Raw genomic sequence first — 26,252 nt, 5'->3', positions numbered from 1 at the left:
GCTGAATCATACCCCTCCTCCCTTCCCGACGCCTGTTGAGATCAGCATCACTAAGCGGTCGGAGTTTGGTACTGAAGAGGATGGGATGGAAAATGTGGGTATGGAGTCCTGGTTTGGGGTTGGGAGGGGCGGTGAAAAGGAGAGGCTTCAGCATTTTTCAAATTCTGCTGAGATTCCACCAATCCTCCCCAAAGGGAGAGGGAAATGAAGGAAAGAATGACCATGTATCATTCACTTAACATATCAACAGCACCAAGACAGACCCTTTGTATAAACTTTCTCAACTAATCTCACAAGCTAACTGCAAGGCAGGCATTGTTGTATCCATTTCCTAGTGGAGAAACCTGAGGCTCAGAGAGGCCAAGTGTTGCAATAGGTCACACAGCTAGTAAGTGGCAGGACAGAGGCCCACTCCCATGTCCTTGGACTCTATTCCTCTTCCTTTAATTCCTAGAATGCCTGTCTTCCTGCTCATAGGGCCCGAATTCAGGGGTGAAAAGGGATAAAGTTTGATCTGCTCTGTTGGCCTAAAATTTTTGACCCAGGAACTCATAAGCCCTTTTCCCAACCAACCAGCTGACAAAGGAAAGAATCTGTAATATTAACTGTACTCTGTTTACCATAAGCAACTGAAAATGAAAATTCCTAGTTTTCTGTTCTAAGCAATACTAACTATAAGTTCAGACTGAGTAAAATCATTCCTGACATCTAAGGGTGCAGAAGGAATTCAGAGGGGAAGCATGAGAGTGGTGTAATGAGGTGACAGGCTCCAGTCCCACATGGAGGCCAGGCTAGGAGAAAGGCAGGCCTCGTCTAAGACCACCTAGAAGCTGGCAGGCCGGGGAGGGGAAAGGGCAGGAAGGATCAAACTTCCTTCAAGGAAGTCTGAGATCTGAGATTGCAGGTAGTAGGAGGCAGGAAAGATCCGTAGTATGGCTCAGAAGGAAAGTCTCAATCTGCAAGCAGGGTTATACCTGGAATCCAGGTAGAGACGACAGTTTTCCTCAAGCATCAACTGGGATACAATGAAAACTATGTGGCTCAGAAGAGAGGACAGCCTTAAGAAGGGTAAGGTTGGGTGGGTTACCAAGCAGTATGTATACCTGAATCTGTCTCCCTGTCTGCAATTTATAAAAATTCCACCTAATGTTTCAGTGGTGTTTTATAAAGACAGTGCTTTTATAGACAGGCACATCATATTTAGTCTCCACAATATTCCCCTTAAGAAGACATTTTATTTCTACTTTACATCTGTAGGAATTAAGTCAGGAAAGGTCAAATTGGAGTTTGTCCCTTCCTGTGGCCAGAGCCATCCTTTGAGATGGGGCTTCATCACTGTGGATGTCACTGCAATAGCGTGGCCTGCACTATGGCCAACTCAACCTTCTAAAAACGCTGTTGTTGTACGAACTCCACTCTGCTTAGGACTCCCCATCGCTCTGTGGTCCTGGTCCCTCCCCCTGGCACCATAGGATAACCACCGCTGCTCTGTCTGACCTACCCTCCTTTGCTTCCCAATAGTCCTGAAAGAGTAGGACCAATGTCTTCTCTATTCCCCATTAGAGTGTAGTTACGAGTGACATGAATTCACACATGAGACTTCAACAATAGTTCAGCCAGAAAGAGATAAGTCAAGGCAGGAGTGCGGGGGTGGGGGGTGTTGTCACTGCCGCTTCTTTCCTGAACCAGTCACACCCCACACATCTCTGAGTGCGGGCATCCTCCATGTCCAGATCATTTTTGATTCTGGCTGCACACACACTTTTTTTTTTTATTACAATCCTCTAAACTCAAGTCAACAACTGAAGAATTGGGATCTATTAGGGAAAACCTACAAACGCTGAGCCACCGATGGGGACCCTGAGATTTTAAGAGGTGTCCGGCTCATACCTGATTGCTGATCTAAGGCCTTGACTCTGGAATAAGAGACACGACTTCCCTGTATATGGCAGTTAAATGAGAGGCATTTACCCAAAATATCTGGGGTATTTACCTCCCAAAATTGAAATCACCATCTCAAAGAGATATTAGCATTCCTATGTTCACTACAGCACTAATCACAATAGGCAAGATGTGGAAACAACCTAAATGCCCATCCATGGATGACTGGATTAATAAAAAGTGTATTTACTTCTGGTCACGATGGAGGTGTAAGTAGATACACTTTGCCTCCTTGTACAACCAAAAAAAGGACAACAAATAATTTAAAAACAAAAAACAACCAGAACTGCCAGAAAATAAAACTGTGCGGGAGTACAACAACCAAGGAGTTAAAGAAGAGATTCATCCAGACTGATGGGAGGGGTGGAGATGGATAGCCTGGGTGGAGAGGATGTGCCACAAGACTGCAGCTGAAGGACCAGGAGGGTAAAGTGGTAGCTGGCAGACCAGGTGGTCCCACATTTGTTCCATTTGTGTGTGGAGAAACAACTGAGGAGTGAAACAGGCCACAGAAATCTGGGTTCCAGTATGGGAAAAGAAAGCCTCAGAACCTCTGGCTGTAAAAAGCTGTGGCGGTTGCGGCAGCAGGAGAAACTCCCAGCCTCACATATGAGTATACTGGAGAGACCCATGGGGTCCTAGAACATACATAAGACCACCCACATGGGAACCAGCACCAGAAGGGCTCAATTTGCTTGTGGGTGGCAGGGGAAGTGACTGAAAGCCTGCAGAGAGCGAAGCAAGCGGCACTGTTCCCTCTCAGGCCCCTCCCACACATACAGCACCACAATGCAGTGATGTCAGCTGCCTGGCCTGGCAAATACCGAGGGCTCCTCCCCTTACAACATGACAGGTGCACTGAGACAAAGAAATATGGCCCAAATAAAATACAGATCAGAAATCCAAAGAAAGAACTAAGGGACGAAGAGAGAGCCAACCTATTAGATGCACAGTTTGAAACACTGATAATCAGGATGCTCACAGAAATGGTTGAGTATGGTTGCAAAATGGAGGGAAAAGTAAAGGCTATGTGAAGTGAAATAAAGAAAAATATACAGGGAACCAACAGTGAAGGGAAGGAAGCTGGGACAGAAATCAATGACTTGGAGCTTAAGAAAGAAAGAAACATTCAAACAGAGCAGAATGAAGAAAAAGAGTTCCAAAAAAAAAAAAAAAAAAAAAAAAAAAAAAAGGAGAGTCTTAGGAACATCTGGAACAACTTTAAACGTCCCAACATGTGAATTACAGGGGAGCCAGAAGGACAAGAGGAAGAGCAAGAAACTGAAAACTTATTTGAAAAAATAATGAAGGAGAACTTCTCCAATCTGGCCAAGGAAATAGACTTCCAGGAGATCCAGGAAGCTCACAGAGTCCCAAAGGAGTAGGACCCAAGGAAGCACACACCAAGGCACATCCTAATTAAGTTACCCAAGATTAGAGATAAGGAGAGAATCTTAAAAGCAGCAAGAGAAAAGGAGATGGTTACCTACAAAGGAGTTCTCATAAGACTATCAGCGGATTTCTCAAAAGAAACCTTACAGGCAAGAAGGAGCTGGCAAGAAGTTTTCAAAGTCATGAAAGTCAAGTACCTACATCCAAGATTACTCTCTTTAGCAAAGCTACCATTTAGAATGGAAGGGCATATAAACTGCTTCCCAGATAAGGTAAAGCTAAAGGAGTCATCATCACCAAGCCCTTATTATGTGACATGTTAAAGGGACTTATCTAAGATAAAGAAAATCAAAACTATGAAGAGTAAAATGACAACAAACTCACAACTATCAACAACTAAACCTAAGAAAACAAAAACAAAGTAAGCAAACAACTAGAACAGGAACAGAATCACAAAAATGGAGATCACAGGGAGCGTTATCAGTGGGGAGGGGGAGAAGGGGGAAGTGGGGAAAAGTTATAGGGAATATGAAGCATAAATGGTAGGTACAAAATAGACAAGGGAGGTTAAAAACAGTATAGAAAATGGAGAAGCCAAAGAACTTATATGGACGACCCATGGACATGAACTAAGCGGGGAGAATGCTAGGGGGAGAAGGGGTATAGGATAGAGGGGATAACAGGGAGGGGGAAAAAATGGGCCAACTGTAATAGCACAATCAATAAAATATACTGTAAAAAATAAAATTAAAAAGTATTACAAATGAAAAATAAAAAGTGTTTACTTGCAATGGAATATTATTTAGTTTTATAAAGAAGAAAATTCTGCCACGCTTGACAACATGGATGAAACTTAAGGACCCTATGATAAGTGAACTAAGCCAGCCACAGAAAGACAAATACTACATGATTCTGCCTACATAAGAAATTTAAGAAATCAAGATGGTGGAGGAGTGAATGGAAATCACACTGACCTCTTCCCAGGACCAAGCTGGAGTTACAACTAAATGGTGGAGAAATCACCTGGAACAAACAACTGAACAATAGTGAGAGAGGAGGCTTATAACCTCAGACAGACAGAAGAATCAGTTTCAGCACAAACTCACTGGTAAGGAGTGAGATAGAGACTTGAGAAGGCAGACAGGGCACCCACAGGCAGCAGTGTCACAAGGATACTGAAATGGCCAGTCAGATCCCCCTGAGAAGAGTGGGGCCTAATCCAAAAGCAGGGATCTCCAGTCTACAACACCAGAGCCCCAAAAATACACAGACAGCAATCAGCTGCGAAAAGCGGTAGGGTTGGTCTCCGCCAGAGACAGATGGCTGGAGAGGCAAAGAGCCTTTTAAAGGGCTAACACATACATTTTTATTTGCAGCCACTTAGCCTGGTCTCCAGCATAGGTGGGGGCAGAGTGGGCTAGAGACGCCTGAGGGAAGACTTGGGAAGGATGCAATGGGGAGAGAACTGAGAGTAGGCAGCAGGATCCCAGTGCTGACTCATCCCCCATACAGCAGCAGCCATCTTGCTCAGGCAGACCACTCCTCTGAGTGGCAGCAGCATGAGAGGACAAAACAGCCCCATCCTGAGGAGGGACTCTGTCTCATCCTGTGGTGCATAAACCTGACTGCTGAGTGCAGAGTGACTAGATTAACAACTGAAGTAGACAGCCACAGACAGTAGATTCCTGGAAGTCTCAAACAGACTGCCTAAGGTCAGACGGGGTCCATATCTGACATCATCAGAGGCAGATCCAGAAAGAAAGAACAGCGGTCTCCAACCACAGAAGTTCACACCACAAATTCAGGAAATTAATACAGATCAATTTAAGAGGCAGAAGCAAAAAAGAACAGTCTTGCAAATAATGGGAAGAAAAAGAAACACCACCCAATCGAAGGGAAAGGAGGAATCCCCACAAAGAGAACTAAATGAAATAGAGGCAAGTAAATGATCAGATATTGAATTCAAAACAATGGTTCTAAAGGAACACATGAACTCAGTGAGCTCAGAGAGAAATACAAAAAACTACAGGGAAACTACGAGGCAGTTACAGCACAGTATATCAGCATGAAAAAGGACAGAGAAATGATCAATAAGAGGCAAGAGGAAATGAAGAGTACAATTTCTAAATTGAAGAACACAGTAGAAGGAATCAAAAGCAGCCTCGATGAAGCAGAGAATCGAATCAGTGAGCTGGAGGATAAGGTAGAAAAAAGTTCCCAGAAAGAGCAAGAAAATAAAAAAGGCTCAAAAAGAACAAAGAGGCATTTAAGGAAATGCAGGACATCCTGAAACATAGTAATATCCATATAATAGGGATACCAGAAGAAGAGGAGGAGGCAGGTATAGAGAACCTGTCTGAAAAAGTGATGATGGAAAACTTTCCTAATTTGAGGAGAGAAACAGTCACACAAGTGCAGGAAGCACAGAGGGTCCCATTCAAGAGGAACCCAATGAGGCCCACTCCAAGACACATCATCATTAAAATGGCAAATATCAAAGACAAAGAGAATCCTGAAGGCAGCAAGGGAGAAACAGATAGTAATATACAAGGGAGCCCTGCTACATCTAGCAGCTGACTTCTCAACAGAAACACTACAAGCCAGAAGGGAGTGGCAAGAAATATTCCAAGTCATGAAAAGCAAAGGCCTGCAACCAAGACTGTTCTACCCAGCAAGGCTGTCAATGAAAATGGAAGACAAAATAAGGAGTTTCCCAGACGAAAGAAGGCTAAAAGAATACACCTCCACCAAACAGCACTGCAAGATATGCTAAAGGGACTGCTTTAAGAAGATGAAGGTAAAGAGTCTATGAATACCCAGTTCCTTCCACAGTCACCAATACTTGATATTACCAGTATTTTTAATACTTAATAATCTCATTGTGACAATGATGTGTTATTTTAAGTGTTACTTTATTATTTGTTGAAACTAACCTGTTTTTGTATAATTCTTGCCTATTTCTATTATTTTTAAAAGCTTTAAATGACTTTTTGGTATTCTTTATCCATTTTTTGATTAAATGTTTGTAGAATTTTTCCCCTAAAAAAAAAAAATCACAACTATTAACACTTTTTTAGATGTGTTGCAAATACTTTCCTATTCTCTTGTCCTTTGACTTTTTTTATGTATATATTACTGTAGAGTCTTAAATGTTTAATATAGTCATATTGTCAATATTTTACTTTACAGCTTCTGTGTTTGAACATTTTCCTTCAGGGTAAGAAAAATATTATTTCGTATTTTCTCCTAAAACTCTTTAGATTTTACACATTGATTTTTAACTCACCTGAATATTTGTTGTATAATGTGGGAAATAGGGCTCTATATTTGTTTTACTTCAATAGTGGCCCATGCACATTATTTGTTGAATAAGCCTTATTTTCCCCATTGATTTGAAATATCAATTTAATCATATATTACACTGTTAGATATATACGTTTCTAGAATGCTCATTTTATTTCACTGATCTATTTGATTATTTCTGTGCTGGTGTCATGTTGTTTTAATTGCTGAGATTTTATAATGGATTTAAATTTTTTAATATTTTGGATTAATAATGGATTTTGACATAAAAAAATAAAATCAATTTGTATTTAAAAAAAAGAAAGAAAGAAGGAACCTTTTATAACAACATGGATGGAACTGGAGAATATTATGCTAAGTGAAATAAGCCAGTTGGTGAAAGGCAAATACCGTATGATCTCACCTATAAGTGGAATTTGTTCAGCAAAATAAACTAATGAACAAAATAAACCACAGGCATGGAAACATGGAGCAGAGTGAAAGTGACCAGATGGGATGGGGAAGGATGACAATGGTGGAAAGGAGAAGAGACTAGACAAAGAACATGTATGGATGACTCATGAACATGAACAACGAACAGTGTGGGAACTGACTGTGCGAACGGGGAGTGGGGGGTGGGATGGGTGGAGGAGGGGAAAGCAGGAAAAACTGAGACAACTGTAATAGAATAAACATGATTTAAAAAAAAAAAAAGAAATTTAAAATAGTCAAATTCACAGACTCAGAGAGTGGAATGGTGATTGCCAGGGACTCAGGGAAGAGAGTACTGGGAAGTTACTATGAACAGGCATAAAGTTTCAATTATGAAATAAAAATAAATCCTAGAAATCTTCTGTAGAAGGTTGTGCCTATAATTTTGTACTGTACACTTAAAATTGTAAGACAGCAGATCTCATGTTGAATGTTCTTATCACAACATTTTGTTGTGAAGAAAAAAAAAACAGATGAAGATGTGGGTCAGAAAGTTCTGGAAGAGAAAATGAGTGAGGTAGCTCTAAAGAGTGAATGAGTTTAGTGGCTCCGAAAGCCAAGAGCAGACCCCTGTGGCTGCACTGCAGTGAGGGGAGCGAGAGGAGTGAGCTGAGCTGCCAAAGGTCCCGGCCAGACCACATAGGACATGGAAGCCACTGGGGAGTTTCAACCAGGAGCTGACATGATGTGCTTTGTGTTTTAAAATGATTCCCTGGCTGCTGGGAGGAGGGCCACAGGAGCCGGAGATGGGAACAGTTCAGATTTTACGTTAATTAGGGCCCAGCAAGTTGTGCCCCCAACCCAGAGGCTGCAGTGGTTCACAGACCCACAGAGCCTGGCCACTATAGACGCTGTGGCCAGAGTGAGACGCTATAGACAGAATGAGGGCTTGAAATCCCACATTCCTGGAACACTGGGAACTCTTTGTGATTAAATGACTTTTTGTTAAGCTTTGTAGCTTAAACATATTCTTAAATGAATGCATTTCTGCTCTCCATTTTTCATCTCCCTTTAATGATTTTTCTTGTTAATGACAGATTTTTCTGCCTGACATTTTTTTAACAGACATGAGAATGATCTATTGGAAAGTCTGGCAACCCTCCTTGCACTCTCCTAAGGTGTTGTGCACATCCCCAGCAAGGGCACAGAGGAAAGGTGGCTACTTACCTCGGCGCAACGTGTGAGGGCTGGAGCCGGTGGGCCCATGCGCTGGGCTGACAGAGAGCTGATGGGAGCCGGCAGCTGTCTGCCCCTGGCTTTGGCCACTGGCCACCTGACTGCTGTTTCTCCCTGGAACGGATGCAGGCACAGCTGCAGCTGCAGAGTCCTTGACTTTGGGAGGACTGAGGGGAGTAAAAGTCCAGTTATATGGCAGACATGCCCAGCCAGAAAAGCTAAGCACACTAAATCATACATGATTCCCACCACAGTTTTCACCTCAGCAGGCAAGGAAGTGACCTGAAATTTTAAATAGTTCACACCGAGCCTAGAAAAGTTAACATTTATTTGATGCCACACAGGATTACCTATTTTATGAGACTCATTTCATCAGACTGTCTTCCAACTACCATGCCACTCAAATATCATGATAGAGACCATATCACAGCAACGACAAGAAATTGCAAGTTTTAGTTTGCTTGTACTTAAACTGGGCAATATTAAGAAACCGTGAAAGGGCTTTTGGAGTTCGAAATAATGTGATTTTGGGATCTACATTATACAAAACTAAGCAAAAGCTACAGCAAAATACAAAGCTCTGAGTTATTAAATGCTCAGTTACCATCAATAATGTGGACTGGGGAAAGAGAAACTCTGAGAAGCTAAGTGACTGATCAAAGTTCAGCACTGGGGAGTAGTGGGTGGAAATCAGAACTTAGGTTCTGTGTGTCCTGGCTCAGAATTTCTTTTCTATACTGAACATTACGTTTTTGTCAAGGTCACCAAAGAGTGAACACCATTAGTGAAATGTATACAAAAATCTCTAGAACATAAAAGCAAAGAGCACATTAATGACTGACATTCCATCTGTCCTTCTGCAGTGAGGACTCATTATTCTCTTAAATATTTAGCATTGATTAAACAAACAGAATGCTTTGCTAAATGAAAATGTGTGAATTCACTAACGCTTTTTTTCTCAAACAAAAATAGCTAAACCAAAGCAAATACATATAAGGAGTGGCAATGACTAACAAGTTAACATGGAGCTTATGATGTGCATATGAAGCCCTAGGAAATTTGAAGATACTTATTTTTAATCAAAAAGTGAACTACCCCAAATTAAGTAAACAGAAAGGAATTCAAGAATTTCTTATTTCTTAAGCAGCATCATACATAAGGAGGCAGTCCTTCCCCAACCAAAGAAGGTGCGAGTTCTTTCAAGGCAAATTCATCTCTGTGTGGAGAAAAAAATCCCGTGTGGATCACTAAGTCGTCCTTGTTTTATGCATTTGTTTTCCTTAATATATGATCATTTGTGCTTTATAGGCAGCCAAAGTACAGCAGATGACATGTTAGCACTTTGCTCATTTTTTTATAGCTGCTGCCCACTTAGAACCTCCTGAAGTGGTCTCTGGTGGTCATCTGCCCAGGTCAGTGTTAAGAACTAAATTCAGGCAAATTAAATAAAACTCTCAAGTTCAAAGGTACTCTTTCTTGAAGTTGTTATATATTTGTAGTCTATTACAGGTGGCTAAGCAAAAGATTAAGCAACAGAAGAGCCTTTTAAGAAAATTTATATTGCATTTTGTACCTTGTACTCATAATATATCAACTCCCTACAAGACTGAAAGCCACGCAGTTGGGGGGATCTTAGTCACTTAGCATGCCTAGTACAGTGCGTGGCACATATTACTCAATACTCACTTATTCAGCAAATCTGAGTGGATGGGTGGATAGGTGGATGGGTGGGTGGATGAGTGAGTGGATGGGTGGGTGCGTGGGTATGTAGATGGCTGGGTGGATGAATGGATGGACGGACAGACAGTGAATGAATGAATACCAGGAATATTATAACCTAACTAACTTGTTAAATTGTTTACTAGTTAGCACATTAGATGACAATAAGCAAATGGTACACAAACACAAACTAAACTTTAGAGAGGTAAAAGAGACTTATAATACTGCTAGACACCTACTGGCTTCCAGCTCTCAGCACCAAAGCAGTATGATAAAGAATGCAAATACATGTGCATTCTTTTGAAAACAGGAAAGGAAGCAAGCAATTTAGTCTGTTTTTTCCATCCTTTGCCCACCAGAGGAGTGAAGGCAAAATTGGTTTGTTCCATGCTGGGTGACTCTCGGGGCAAGACGCTGTGCCTGCAGGACAGCACCTGCAAGAAGGCAAGGGCGCCCAGCACCCACTGCCAGCAGAAGCCAGCCTCCTTACCTGCTGTCGCCGGGGCTCAGCCCCTGCTCCAGTATGCCCGCAGAGGAGGGGACAGGCCCACCCTCTGCACCGCTTTCAGCCCTAGAGCTCTGGGAAGGGGGCTCTGGGCCTGCTGTAGCCAGGGTGCTGCCATCTGTGGGCGGGAGTGGCGGCTGGAAAGCAGGGGATACGTGCTTTCTATTTAGGGTGCCACCCCGCCGGTAGGCCTGGAAGTCCATAAGCTTCACACCAAAGCTACACAGAGAGAAGAAACAGTCAACACACCATGCAAGCCGACGACTGACACAGAAGCCCATCAGTCTGCGTGTGTTAAAACCCACACAGTACAGCCACCCAAGTTGCCCAGCATGCAGTAAAGCGGCAAGGACCACAAGGATGGTCGTCCCCATCACCAGGACAGCAACTCAACTTGGCTTTACTTGGCTCCTTCTCAGTCTGCTGAGAGCAGCTGACGGCACACAGGCAGGCCTCATTATGAGTGCAAGACATCACATGAACCTCTTTAGGTCCATCTTACTACATACAAGTCCATTGTCTCAAATCTGTGTGTTTGGAGCACAAGGTGAAAGCTGAGTGCAGGAGTCCCACCAGAGGCAACGTAAGGTTTCCCACCACACTGCCTGCAGCTGTGGTGCACAGATGGGGTATGCGTATGCAAAGAATACACCTGAAAGCGTAGGACTGGGAAAAAGTTGCTTTGGGGCCGAATATGTGATTGGAGAACAGGACAGGAGGAAGACTCACTTTTCACTTAAGCTCACTGGTATAGAAACTTAGAAAACTTTCCTTTTCAGTTGAAAAGGATAAAGATTTCTGGCTCCCTGAGCTTGTATTTCTGATGGGCATAATCCCCCCAGGGAGATGACTGGGAACTGCTCATTGTCTGCTAACTAGAGTACTAACACTGCATTTTGTAACTTAAAATATAGGCAGGCAGATTTTGCTCTGGACACTTTGTCTTCATGAAGCATTGCCAGATGTGTGAATGGAAAACTTCTGCACATAATAAATGTGTGTTTCCGAGTGAGAGAATAGAAAAGTAAAGCATTTCCCCTCACAATGGGTTAAAAAAAAGAGGCAAAACAGAAAACAAGCGTCACTATAAGATCAGGCAACTAAAATACGAGCTTGTTTAATTTTAATGTACAACTACTTTGAGTAATATTACCACATGTATGCAAAAAAAGCACATCACTGAACAGGCATCTCTAACTCAGCACTGCTAGTGAACACAGTGGCATTTCATCACACATACCGGACAGGTTGGCATCTGACAACAGTCACAATAGCCTTAACAACCTTTGAAAACCCTACAAATCCCCTGTGGAGCCTCGTAGAGAGATGTGCTGTCTCATGCAAAGTCCAACACAGACACTTTCCCCTTTCAGAATCGGCAAATACTGAGGCTTCTTAGCTGCACGAAAGATTCAGTGGCTGGTTCCACTGAGGGATCAAGTTATACCAAAAATGTGTCTCTTTAAACACTAAATCACACAACTCACCATGAGAGGTAGGTTGCTGTCACATTCACTCTTGGACATAAGTCCACAATATTTAACTTTTTTCTCAATCTACCCTCCCCTAGTCCAGTACATATAGGTGAATTTGTAATGAGTGTAAGAGGCCAGTCCCCTGGGATGTATGCCAGACCACCAAGGAAAGCATGAATGCATATGGTACAAATGTTACCTGAGAAGCTGCATGCCTATTTTATGGCACAGTAATGTCTGCAGTGAAGTAGAGCAGAGTTCCCAAAACTATATAGACTCTGACAGTCCTGGTCCATAGTGGGCTACTCTCACATGACAAGACCACAAGGCTGCACCAGAGACCGAAGGCTTAACCATGCCTGTCTGGAAGTGATCAGCTCGAAACACACCTCTCCTTCTTGACCAAGTCCCCTTCCATCACGGCCATGCTGGCAGGTCGCTTCCTCTCCAGCGTCCCCGCGTCACAGTCATTTCCAGTGTGGGATGAGTGATTGGAATTTGGGGGAGCAAGAGGTACAAATGCTTCTGATACATTAAATTCCACCTCTGCAAGAAAAAGGAAGAAGTATATGTGAGAAAGAGCACAGGGATTGAGAGAGTTTTAAGACACCCCACTGGAACAGGGGCTTTCATTTTCAGTCCATAAGCCCTGACTACTTGGTAAGTAGAAGCCCCAGGCACTCTCATCATCTTCTGAATGGCTTATTAAACCAGGGGAAAGCAAGACAAAACTAGAGATAGGGGAAACGGTATGATTCAAAATATGTTATACAACTCCTCTGCTGTCTTTTTTGTAAGCAAACAAACACAAATACAAAAGAGGACAAGGAGTATGGATTACCTATTTGAATCCTAAAAGAGTGATTTCCTTTAGTTTGCTATAAAATAGAAATAAAAGGCAACATCAACTCAATTCTGCCTGCTGCAGTTTTTGCTTAAATCTTTCCTTCAAAGGAAATCTTTGGCAGAATGTCAATATTTGTTCAATCACCATCACATCCTGAAAAAGACTGGTGAAGAAAAGACCAGTGTGGCCCTGGCATCATGCGACTTCCATGCCAGGGAAAGTGAGAGCAGGGCTGCTCTGGGCAACACAGGGATGGGAGGTCCAGAGTTGGACCAACCTTCCAATACTTGCCCAAGCAGTACCCTCAAAGGGGACCATGGAACCCCTAAGGAGTCCAGGACTACAACAAGCATAGTTTGAAAATTTATTGCCTATAGAATGAAACCCTAATTCTCCGGAATCTGTTCAGACCTTCACACAAACGGGTCCCACTCAACCTTTCCTGCTTTATCTTCACCTCTGCACAAATCCAACCCCCTGCCTAGAGAAGCAAAAAAGCCCGCTTCCAAGAGGAAACACCTGCCTATTCAATGTCACTTCTTCTACAAAGCAATCCCTGGATCCCTTCCCAACATCTGAGTTTGTCAAATCATTGTTCATCTACCTATCCTAATTTGCCATGTATTACAGTTTCTGTTTATGTGGCCTCTTCTCCAGTGGCCCGAGTTCCTCCAGGGAAGATGGCAAACTTATGGCACCTAGTGGGCATCCAATATACACTGAAAATGAACAATTCTGGTGTTAAGTAAAAAAAAAAAAAATGAAACATAAAATAATGTGTTACCATTATGTCAAAATACAAATACGATCAACTATGTCAAAATACAAATACGATCAACAGCCTCTAAAGAAAGGTGAAAGAGTGACACAAATTATGCAATCATGAAGTGATTACTGATGCATTTTCTCCTTTAAAAGGACTTTTTCCACTGTTACACTATTGTGTTGCTTTGGCAGCCAGTGAAGTTGCAAAGCCAATTACCTTCAGGGAAGAACCAGTCGGCGTGCTGAATGATGGGTTCGATCACCGCAACCACATGCACAGAGGTGGCAGCTGCCATCTCAGCCAGCGTCCTGCAAAGAAAGTCCACAGAGCTCACCTAGGCGGCCTCTCATTTCTGTTGGCTGACTCAGGGCCATTCAATTTTAAAAGATAAAATATTTGAGAATAATGCAAAAATTAAATCCACAAGGCCCTGGCCTATGTGTGTGTGGGATCACCCAGGAAGAAAACTGACACCTCTAGGCTGTTGCTCCTCAAGCTGGTGTGATGGAATGCTGGTTTCACATCAGTTTGGGACAGGGACGCCTTTCCCACTGGGACAGTACAACCCATGGCAGCTACTGCAAGGCCCAGCATCAGCAAGAGCCGAATCTGCCTATGAGACAGCCAAGAGCATGGATTGTTTCTGTGTCTTTTTTATCATGTCACAAACTCTGAGCCCCCGTGTTTACATGTATAGTGAAGGTTATCATATGGTATATGAACTGGTCCCAAGATGCATGTTCAGAAGTTGAAAGTATCTGAATGCCAGAGCTCAAAAGGAAAAAAAAAATTGAGAATCATTATCCCTGTCTGTCAAACTCATATTCCAGTTTGGGGTCAGGACACCATGAACGCAAACAAGGTGCAAAGGCCCAACATTCACTGAGCATCTACCATGCAACAGTGCTTCAGGTTCTTTGCCTTATTTAACTCAATTTTTTCTACATGGTGACTGTTAGGTTGTTTTACATCACGGTACTTTATTTTATCAAAGACGATGCTGTACTCCCAAAAAGCTGGGTCCCAGGTCTGACAGCCCCAAACCTATCTCCTATTATCACTCTGACCTCTCTTTCCCCAAGGGAAGAGTATTTTCACCCCAATTTCCAACCAAGCCAAAGTTCTGGCTCCTTTCAAATTCCAGGTTCAAAGGCAAGCTCTACCTGCAAATTCTCCTCCCTATCCACCCTTTCCTGTGCCCCTTCCTCCTATCTGGATTTGAACCACTCTTCAAGCCTTAGGGTCCCGCTGGACTAGGGGGGAACTGTCCACTCACGTTCTTTTTGAGAAGGAGCTGTTTGTCTATTGATTTACACGACCTTTTACATATTCTGGATATTTTTGGAGGAACTCCTTCCTAGTTTATTAATTGCCATTAGTGTAAGCTTTTTGACATACTGAAGTTTCTAGCTGTACTAGAGCCCAATTTATCAATTTTTAAGTTTGTTTCTTGCATGGTTTTTATGTCTGAAAAATTCTTTTCTACCTCAAAAACTAGTAAATATTTACCCATAAGGCATCATTTTTTATGGTTAACTCCTTGGCCTACCGTGAATTTACTTGCTATAAGATACGATTTATATAGGTAACTTTGTATGCCTACTTGTCTTTCACTTTGCTTTATGATGTTAGATCTTTGTACATAATCTTATAAATACTTTCTGAAACAAGATTGGGCACATATGAGTAAAAGGTAAAAAGAGAGACTTTGATTCAGAACATCATTGCACTTTTTAATGGACACTTGAACCACTGTGATTTTATGAAGCTGGCGAGCAGTGACGGGCGGCAGGACAGGGTGGTAAAGCTTAGGGACACAGGCTGTGGTCAGCGCCTGGGTTCCCCATTTCCCTGCCGTGCAACCTTACCCAAACTCCTTGCCCTCTCTAAGTGTCAGGCTCCTCATCTGTAAAAAGGAGGACAATAGTACCTACTTCAAAAGGTTATTTGTGAGGATTAAATGAGATCATCTAAATGCCACCATCAGAGTAAACATCAACGTTAGTGACCTTCCAGCTTTCTAACTGATCTACCTGATACACTCTCCTAATGCTTCTCAATGCCAACAAAATTACCCTTTTACATGCAATTTGATCAAGTCATCCTTGTGCTTAGAAATCCTGATGGTCACTCTCTCTCCATGACACATAAAATAAGTTTCAAACACCTCAGCAAGATACCTAAGGCCCTTCGTAACCTGGCTCTGGCTTCATTAATCTCAGTCACAGCCTCGTGTCCCCTGTGCTCAAGTTATACAAGATCATGCAACATTCCTAACATTAGGCACCTGGCACTTTAATGTCTGCAACACCTCTGCTCTCTCAGGTTCCACCTGTAGGGAGCTATTTATCAAAGTACAACTCAAGTGCCATTTCCAGTGCAGAGATCTCTGTGAATTTCTCAGCCTGAACTGTGTCCCTTCAACAAGTACCAGTGCCATCACACTTTGTAATGTCTGTGGTGTCTACACACAGGTGTGTGGGCAGAGCTTATCCCTATGGCCACTCATCTGCCCAGCTGCCCAAGATCGGGGCCCTCTGAGGAACGGGACAATGTCTCCCACATCCGTCCATGGCCAGATGAGGGACAGGATCAAAGCAGGATTCTGAGAATGTCAGCTACCTGCAAAGGTCAACTTCAGAACATGCCAAAGTGCACCTTACACTAAAATGTGTGCCTTGAGTTATATAGTTCTCCTGTCCCCATCAAGTGGAAAAAAGAAATAAAGATAAGATGATATGGGGAAACATTACTTACCCTTCATTTTTGGCCCATAACAGGTTAGGGCCTAATACAATGGCAATATTGCTGGGAGTCATTTTATTAATGTCGCTGGTCTGAGCAAGCTTTGCAAGGAACTTGATTAAATACCTATGGAACAAATGAGAAAGGGAAAAGCATCTACTCTGAGATAGTTGCAGAAACATTATTTTCTTGATCAGGTTCCCAGGCCCAGAATGCTCAGGGTGTGACTAACTCAGAATCCAACCCCAGTTAAACTTTTTACAAATTTCATGTGTTCTTTGTTTCAGAGAACAGACAAATTTAGGGCTTGGAACACCTCAAAGGTCAACCTCAATGATTCAGCCTCTATTTGTTGTATATTTCTAATCCATTTCTCCTTTATGCTCTATCTATTCCACTCCTATATAAATTACAATGTGATTAACAGTGGGCTCAATATATACAAACATAGTACAAACTATCTCAGTAAAACAAAAGTAGGAGTACATACAAAGGTAGTAAAGACAGAAGTGTAGATATATTGCTAAAAAGAAACTGTATTTGAAAATGCTTCATGTTGTAATTGTAAAAATATCCAATTTATCATATAAATGTACTTTCTTATGCTATAAAATAAAAAAAGTAAGAACAACCCCACTATTTTTCAATAGGTGCTGGTTAAAGAAATCACAATATATCCACATTGGAGTACTATGTGGCCATGAAAACTTACTATGTTCTGATGTGGGAAAATCTCTGAGATGTATATTAAGCAAAAAAGGCAAGGAGAATGATGTATCTAATACATACTATAATTTGGTTTCGAAAAAAGTGGGGGTTGAGAGAAGAAAATGTATGTACATATGTATGCATGTATCTGCTTACATATGCACCAGCTCTCACTGAGAGGATATATGACAAACCAAAGCCATTGCTTATGTCTCAGGATGGGAATGAGGTAGCTAGGGGACAGGAACAAAGACATATTTTTCACTGTACACTTTATGAATTTTGAACCATGGAAACATACTCCCTATGCAAAAGAAAATTGGTAAAAATTATCAAGAGTAAAATATAAGGCCAAATCCCAAAGAACCAAGAACTGGGATTCAGTCCCCACCATCTGACACTGAACAGATTAAGAATATCTGCAATGCCAGGCAGGATGTGTTAAATGAATCAGTGAGGGAGGTTATAAATAGTGATGTTCTCAGAAGACAAGGTTGATCCATAAGGTATAAAGGGGGAACATCTCCTTTAGCTTAGTGATGTAGTCCAAGACTGAGTTAAAAGTTAAGTAACATGCCAGGCATTTCACCAAGGAAGTATTTGCCATTTTAGACCAAGTCTTCTTACAATTTTTTTTTAAAAAATAATTTCATTACCAACAGCCACCCTTTCCTCTTCTCTCCATGCTTCTTTGAAATCACATTTTAAGTCAAAGGAAAAATAAAGGTTAAACTCCAGAAATTTAGACTATGGTAAATTTTCTTAGAAACATAGTCATTCCATAAAATAATACACAATGTCCGTTTTTTGGAAATTTTACTTAATAGGATGATTTATGCTCTATTTCAAATGCATTACTTAGCATATATAAAAGGTATTACCGAAAGTATAACCATTAATTTTTACCTTTTACATATAGGACAGTTTAGACTATGAATCCCGCAGATAGTCAACTGAACTTGTCACAGACATTTCCCTGTGGCTGCAGCAGTGAAATGACTGCGCGGCTGACCTGTGGACGCTGTTGTGCTGCGGATGGGCCGCAGCAACCTGACGCCGAACTCCATTCCTCCCCGCAGCCCCAAGGGGCCCCCCAGCACTGGTGAGTGTGCCAGACACGCTTGAATTAAACAGCCCCTCTGCTGGGGATTAAACCTATTTTCACGCTTCAGCCACTGTAGTTTGGTGGCTTTATTTCCAGAACGTTAATTATACATACCTAAAGTTAACAAAATTTGGTGGTGGCAACTTCTGACATATTCTCCATAAATCTTGAAGTTTTTTGTCTTGATCCTGCACGCTAAGAAAAAAATTTTACCCATAACCATTTATTAAAACACGTATTAGAAATCCCTGTGTTTATACGCTACATTAACAGTGATACCTCCAGTGATTGAAAAAGCAATTGAAAAACAGCAGATTTGAGAAATAAACAGATCTGGGGGTTATATGGCAGCAAACTATTTAACTCTGAGCAGTCAGTTAACCTCACTAGCAATCTCCTGAGGTGCTGACCTAAAGTAAGAGGGTTGATTCTGCCGCGTGACTGAGGTCTCAGAGGTATAACTATGTGGAACCACCCAGACCAATCAATATCTGGCACACAGAAGACACCGTTGGAAATTCTGTCTAAAATATGTGTATATTTACGCAGGGCTTCATGGAACCCAGATTTCTTGTCCTAAACGCAGCAAGCACAGGTGAGGTGGCCTAGCTCCAAGATCCCAGACCTTGTCTTTCCCTCCCTCCATCCTGTTGTGAAGCAATTCCAGGAGCTCTTCTGCTACACAGTTTCAATGTGCAAACTTTCACAGACACAAAAAGGGCCTGACCACAGCATGCAGAGCAGAGTTCACTCTGCTTACCACTAGGAGACAGCATCAGAGGCTGCCTATACAATACGCCCTAAAACTTAAAACGTTCTTCAGCACTGAACCCATCTGGAGACTTATGGGTAGAGATTAAACTTAATTTTACTCCAGAGGCCAGCTGATGTGTCCCTGGGATAGACTGGTGGCCTGTGTTGATAATTCTCAAGCACATAATCAATATACCAAAAGACAGACACCTATTTTAAAAGTGTATTTCCTCACAGGGACAAGTGTGAGTGTCAGAGCAGAGGGGAGTCAAGGTTTAGGAGGAGTAGAAAAGGCAACCCAATAAAAGAAGCCCAGAGCTCTCCCCTACCTGACAGAATCAGGTCCCATTCCTCAGTCCCACAAACACGGATATTTACATCAGGTTGAGCCCCACACTGGATTCCGAGGAGACAACCATGACTGAGAACTTGCTTTGAATCTGAAATCCTCACCATCTATCTACCAGAGACAAAGTCTCACTCCACAGCAACAGAAAAGCTCAAATACAAATACCTCGTTGAAGTGACCACGATGGTTTCACAACTCCTCTACCAGGACAGATCAGAGCAAATGGCTTATTTCTAAGGAAGTGGGTGACAGTGTCTGAAGATGGAGGAAGGATATGGAAGGGAAGGTCATAATTTGTTTCTCTTCCCTCAGGGCTGAGGAATTAGGCACCTTTCAAAAAAAGGGATGAGAGAACAAGTCTGCTCTGCTTAAAACCAAGTACTCCTAGACATGCTGACCCTGGGATGGAGGGACAAGGTAAAGGAGGAGAGCACAGTCTCTGGGACCCACAGGTCAGAATTATAGCTCTGCCAATTACTCGCTACTGTCTTGGCCCTGTTCCTTCCCAAGACTCAGTTTCCTCATCTGTAAAATGATCACAGCAACAACATCTGTTGTTCATGCTACTAACTATGGTTACAAGGCATAAAGCGTATAAAATTAGTACAGTACTCAGAACATAGTAGATGCCCAGTAAGCTTAATTACATCAACATTACATTATTGCACGCCTGACTTCCCATACAGTTCAACAGGCACGTTGGCTGGGACAACACCTGTCCCCAGTGACAGGCCTTTCTTCAATATAAAAGGGGATTTGATCAGTCAATCCATAATGTGGACACTTAATGTCTTCATTCACTTAAATGACATACATTTAAGCCAATGCGTAAGTGATAAACTTCCCACGCTAATAATTACAACACTCAGTATTTTCACCATAAACTTAAGAACTGAAGCATAGATTGTTTAACAAATATGCTATTCTAATGTTACTTTTCTCATCCAAGAGAGTAAGACAATTTAAAGATGGGACATCTTTAAATTACATCATTTCCTTCAACTTTTAAAACTCAGTGTTCTCTAAACTTACCTGGCAACTTGTGTCCATTCTTCATACAGAGTAAAAGTCATTAAAGGTTCAGGCAACTCCCGTAAGTAGGACTTTAAAGCACCTGAAATTATTAACACTTTCTTTGAGTATGAAAAGAGGGGAGGCTGGGACTCTGAGGACACACTATGTTGCAAATTGAAGTGATCTCAATTACAATCCTCCAAATATACAGAACAAATTGTGAATTGGTGGGAGTGGTTAAAGAATGACAATTTTCATCCCTTACAACATACAGGGTGGGGCAAAAGTAGGTTTAGAGTTGTCTGTATGAAAAATAATAGATTAATAAATAATAATACAAGAGTGGGGGGGGGAATTGGGACAACTGTAATAACAGTAAAATTTTAAAAAAAGTAAAGAATAAATTGTGTTCCATGTACTCATAACTGTAAACCTGTGTTTGCCCTACCCTGCATATTGAGAGAGCAACAGAAAATCAAATCAGCTTCTAAGCCATCTTCTTAACATATATCACTTCCCCAGGCAGATGGAGATGTTGGAGCTGAAAGAAGGGAAGAAAATACAAGCACCTCTTCAAATATTTGGATTCTAAGCCACTTTCCCCTTCATGTAATAATCAGGGGGAAAAATCACAGGAATAGGGGCATGCGTGCTCTCACGTGCGCGCACGCGCGCGCGCGCGTGTATGTGTGTGTGTCTACTTTTTCCATTTTGTCACTTAAGCCTGTAAGGAGACCATTTAACTTAAAACTACAATCAACATTGGTAAAATAGTGATGTGTCAGACACAGAACTCGCCCATCACCTGGAGGGCACTCCTTGAAGCTCACCTGCTACAGCGTGGGGGTCTGAATAAAACTCATCCAGGTGGGAAGTAGAACAGTCTAAAGCAGCTTTCAGTTTCTTTAATTTGGAGGCTCCTGCCCCAATTCTGAAAAGGCCCTAAAGACAATGAAAAGCCATTAGAATCAAGTTCAAGTTGCCAGCCTGACACTGAGCAGCACCCACCCAGCCCCAAACTCCAGCGCACCTTACCCGCAGGAGTGTTCACACTGCCTACCCGCAGTCCTTGCCCTGCCCCGCTGCCAAAATGCCCATGCTTACTAGAAATCTACTTAAAAGCAATGTGTTATACTTCTACAGGGGTGATGCTATAGATTTTTGAAGTTAGGAATATTTTTAAAAATGGACATCTCAAGAAAAATTGTTAGACTGAACTGCTAGTCACCTTCACTGCCCTGAGTTTTACTTAAGAGAGAAAAACTGTTTGACATGAAGGGTCAAAAAGTGAGGCAGGACTATGAAGACATTGGGCCAGGAGTTATAAGCTTTGCGTTTTAAGCAAAATTAATCTTAGTCTGGATTTCTGAACCTCAGCAGTACTGGCATTTTGGCCAGATGATTCTTTGCTGTGGGGCCATCCTGTGCACTGTAGGATGTTTAGCAGCATCCCTGGGGCTCGACTCTCTGGATGACGGTAGCAACTCCCCCCTGCCCTGTCATGCTGTGACAAAAATGTCTCCAGACCTTGTCAAATGTCTCCTGAGGGGAACACACTCCTGGAGGAAAAGCACTGATCTAGGCTATTAGAAGTTGAGGTTACATCATTTGGGAAGTAGGTGGTGACTAGGAACAAACACCACAAGCATTCCTGGGGTGTTTCTTGATCTGCATGCTGATTACACATGTGGCTTGGTTTGTGAGAATTTATCAAGCTGTTTGTATGATACATACACTTTTGGTATGCCCATTTATGTCAATAGTTTTCTTTTTTATTGTTCAAATACATTTCTCTCCATTTCCCAGCCACCAGTTTCCCCTGCCCCACCCACCCCAACCTCCCTCCCTCCCTCAATCTTTTCCCACTTTAGCTTTGTCCATGGGTCCTCCACACGTTCCTTGACTTGACCCTTTCCTTGCAACCCCCCCACCCCCGCCCCATCTCCTTCCCTCTTGATTCTGTTGGTTTCTTTTTTCTTTCAATGTTGCTGGTTATATTTTCCTTGCTTCTTTGATTCACTGGTTAGGTTCTACTTATAGGTGAGATGACATGGTATTTGTCTTTTGCCCCCGGCTGATTTTGCTTAGCATAAATCCACGTTCCATCCATGCTGTTGTAAAGGATAGTAGTTCTTTATTTCTGCTGTGCAGTATTCCATTGTGTAAATGTACCATAGTTTTTTGATCCACCCATTTACTCATGGGCACTTAGGTTGCTTCTAACACTTGGCTATTGTAAATTGTGCTGCTATGAACTGGGATGCATAGGTTCTTTTGAATAGGTGTTTTGGGATTCTTAGGGTATAATCCCAGCAGTGGAAACACTAGGTCAAAAGGAAGTTCCATTTTTACCTTTTTGAGGAAATTCCAAACTGTTCTCCACACTGGCTGCACCAGTCTGCATTCCCACCAACAGTGTACTAGGGTTCCCTTTTCTTTACAGCCTCGCCAGCACCTGTTGTTTGTTGATGTTTATGATGGCCATTCTAAGCAGTGTGAAGTGGTATCTCATTGTGGTTTTAATTTGCATTTCTCTGATGGCTAGTGATGCTGAGCATCCTTTCATATGTCTCTGGGCCCTCTGTGTCTCTTCCTTGGAGAAGTGTCTGCTCAGATCCTTTGCCCATTTTTGAATTGGATTCTTTGTCTTCTTGGAGTGGAGTCGTGTGAGTTCTTTATGTATTTTGGACATCAAACCCCTCTCTGATGTGTCTGTGATTGGCAAATATATTTTCACATACAGTTGGTCTCCTTTTCATTTTGCTGACATTTTTTTTAGCCGTGCAGAAGCTTCTTATTTTGATAAGGTCCCATTTGTTTATTCTCTCCTTTATGTCCCTTGCTTGAAGGGATATATTGGTGAAAATATTGCTGCGTGGGATATCTGAGTTTCCTATGTTCTCCTCTAGGACTTTTATGGTGTCTCGACTTATATTTAAGTCTTTTATCCATCTTGAGTTTATTTTTGCGTATGGTGTCAGTTGGTGGTCAAATTTCAATTTTTTGCATGTAGTTGTCCAGCTCTCCCAACACCATTTGTTGAAGAGGCTATTTTTACTCCAATTTATGCTTTTGCCCCCTTTGTGAAATATTAATTGACCATAGAGATGTGGGTTTATTTCTGGGCTCTCTATTCTGTTCAACTGATCTATGTGTCTGTTCCTGTGCCAGTACCAAACTGTTTTGATTACAGTGGCCTTATAATAGTTTTATGTCCGGTATTGTGATTCCTCCTGCTTTGTTTTTCTTTCTCAAAATTGCTGCAGCTATTCGGGGTTATTTATGGTTTCATACAAATTTTTGAAATGTTTGTTCTATGTCTGTGAAATATGTCATTGGTATTTTAATAGCGATTGCATTGAATCTATGAATTGCTTTGGGTAGTATGGACATTTTGATGATGTTAATTCTTCTAATACATGAACATGATAAATGCTTACATTCATTTGTGTCTTCCTTAATTTCTTTCTTCAGTGTTGTATAGATTTCTGTGTACAGGTCTTTTACCTCCTTGGTTAAATTTATTCCTAGGTACTTTATTTTTCTTGTTGCTATAGCAAAGGGGACTTTCCCCCCCTGATTTCTGCTTCTGATATTTCATTGTTGGTGTACAAAAATGCCTTCAATTTCTGAATATTGACTTTGTATCCTGCTGTTTTGCCAAATTCACTTATTAGATCGAGTAGTTTCTTGGTGGAGTCTATGGGGTTTTCTATGTACACTATCATGACATCTGCAAACAATGATAGCTTTACTTCCTCCTTTCCTATTTGGATGCCTTTTATCTCTTTCTCTTGTCTGACCGCTGTGGCTAGAACTTCTAATACTATGTTGAATAGAAGTGGTGAAAGTGGACATCCTGTCTTATTCCCAATCTTAATGGGAAAGCTTTTAGTTTTTGCCTGCTGAGTATGATGTTGGCTGTAGATTTTTCATATATGGCCTTTATTACATTGTGGAATGCCCCCTTTATTCCCATTTTGCTGAGTGTTTTCATCATAAGTGGGTGCTGTACCTTATCAAATGCTTTTTCCACATCTATTGAGATGATCATGTGGTTTTTGTCTTTCCTTTTGTTTATGTGATGTATTACATTTATTGATTTGTGAATATTGAACCATCCTTGCATCCCTGGGATGACTCCCACTTGATCATGGTGGATGATCCTTTTAATGTGTTGCTGGATGTGGTTTGCCAATATTTTGTTGAGGATTTTAGTGTCTATGTTCATCAGTGATATTGGCCTATAGTTTTCTTTCTTTGTAGGGTCTTTATCTGGTTTTGGGATTAGGGTGATGCTGGCCCATAAAAAGGGTTTGGGAGTCTTCCCTCTTCTTGGATTTTTTGGAATAGTCTGAGAAGGACAGGGGTTAGCTCTTCCTTAAATATTTTGTAAAATTCTCCTGTGAAACCATCTGGTCCAGGGCTTTTGTGTGCAGCGAGTTTTTTGATTACTGTTTCAATTTCACCAGCTGTTATGAGTCTGTTCAGGCTTTCTGCTTCTCCTTCATTTAGTGTTGGAAGGTTACACTTTCCTAGAAACTTGTTCATTTCATTGAGGTTATCAAATTATTGGCATATATTTGCTAACAGTAATTTCTTATAATCCTTTGTATTTCTGTGGTATCAGTTGTTATTGCTCCTCTTTCATTTCTGATATTATTTATTTGGGTCCTCTCCCTCTTTTTCTTGATGAGTCTGTTTAAAGGCTTGTCAATTTTGATTATCTTTTCAAAGAACCAGCTCCTGAATTTGGTTGATCCTTTGAATTGTTCTTTTAGTCTCTCTGTCATTTAATTCTGCTCTTGTCTTATTTCCTTCCTTTTACTTGCTCTAGGATTTGTTTGATGTTGTTTCTCTAGTTCTTGAACTTATAGGATTAGGTCACTTATTTGCAATAAAGTTTTTATAAGGAAAAAGACTTGGGTTTTGATTCTGACTTTGCCCCTGGGTGAACTCCCTGTGCACTGAATTCCTATCTACACAATGAGACTGGCCCTGCTGGATTCAAGGGGTTTCTTGGGGTAAGAACTTCAGAAAACAAAGTATATAAACATACCCCCTATACCTAACAACTGCATAGTACTACACAAATGTAAGGCTCTTGCTACAAAAACTGAAGTTCATGGAAGCCCTGGTCCCTTATTGCGTGATGAAATTCATTCTTACAAAGCATAAGCAGAATGTTAAATGGATCAAATAGGACAAAAATTCAGAGTGAGCTGCAAGGAGGGACAGTAAAGACCGTCCTGGGAAACCGCAGCTCCGGTTTTTGTTTCTGTGACGGTTCTCAATTTACAGTTGGGTCACAGTGAGTAAAGTTGGAAGGCCGCTGCTCTGACCCTCCTGATGAGACTGTGTAACGAAGGCGGGTGCAAAGGCAGGGGTAGGGGCCCCAGAGGCCCGAGGTGGCCTCACCTCCTCCTTCATGCCTGTCTCTAGCAGCAGCATCACACAGGCTTCGATGGGCAGCGCGATCTCCCGGCCGCTCCGCTTCAGGTGTTCTTCCAAAGGAGTCCCGAAGGCTGGCTTCTCTGCCCACTTATCTATGGCAGTAAACTGGTCAGTAAGACCCGACAACCTTATGGCATCACCAAGCTATTGCCTCCCCAGGCTACAAAAGGGGATTATTTTTAGCAGACTGGTAGCTGGGGCTTTGGGAAAGGGGAATATCTGTTCCCTTCACTTTTGTTGTCTACCACTTACTACAGCATAAAAATGCAACAGGCCAGAAGGGGCCTTTTGGAGCAGAAGCATGCCTACATGGTACCCAACGGTAGCTGCCTGGGAGAATGGGTGAAGGCGCTTCCGCACCCTGCACCACATCCACGTTAACACACGACAGGTGGGCAGACTTGGCTAGGAGGACATGTGGGACACAGTATTCCTGAAAAAGAAATTTATTCTAGCCATGAAAAAAGCACCAGACTTTATCTAGAAGAAAGAAATTGAGAAGACTCCTTCAATGTGAAAAAGGAGTTAA

At 41.9% G+C, this 26,252-nt stretch overlaps 1 protein-coding gene across 3 annotated transcripts in view; it reads right to left on the bottom strand.

Moving 5' to 3' along the window:
* The window catches only part of ARHGAP17 (Rho GTPase activating protein 17), an 87,896-nt gene that overhangs the window by 11,192 nt on the left and 50,452 nt on the right, over nucleotides 1–26,252 (bottom strand). For 2 of the 3 annotated variants that reach the window (XM_054580880.1, XM_054580881.1), the window contains exons 10-18: nucleotides 25,688–25,815; nucleotides 21,100–21,211; nucleotides 20,288–20,369; nucleotides 18,268–18,348; nucleotides 16,353–16,466; nucleotides 13,812–13,903; nucleotides 12,372–12,528; nucleotides 10,493–10,726; nucleotides 8,275–8,450 (exon numbers count right to left, since the gene is read on the bottom strand). In XM_054580880.1, coding sequence (XP_054436855.1) covers nucleotides 8,275–8,450; nucleotides 10,493–10,726; nucleotides 12,372–12,528; nucleotides 13,812–13,903; nucleotides 16,353–16,466; nucleotides 18,268–18,348; nucleotides 20,288–20,369; nucleotides 21,100–21,211; nucleotides 25,688–25,815 — 1,176 coding nt within the window. The remainder of the gene's footprint in view (nucleotides 1–8,274; nucleotides 8,451–10,492; nucleotides 10,727–12,371; nucleotides 12,529–13,811; nucleotides 13,904–16,352; nucleotides 16,467–18,267; nucleotides 18,349–20,287; nucleotides 20,370–21,099; nucleotides 21,212–25,687; nucleotides 25,816–26,252) is intronic. The other variant, XM_054580882.1, reaches the window with a different exon arrangement.

The sequence above is a fragment of the Pteronotus mesoamericanus genome, unplaced genomic scaffold, assembly GCF_021234165.1.
Source record: "Pteronotus mesoamericanus isolate MK-2021 breed Mesoamerican mustached bat unplaced genomic scaffold, CSHL_Meso_final contig_64, whole genome shotgun sequence".
NCBI lineage: Eukaryota > Metazoa > Chordata > Mammalia > Chiroptera > Mormoopidae > Pteronotus > Pteronotus mesoamericanus.
Note: the sequence above shows the minus strand (reverse complement) of the source record. Positions and strands in the feature narration are given on the sequence as shown.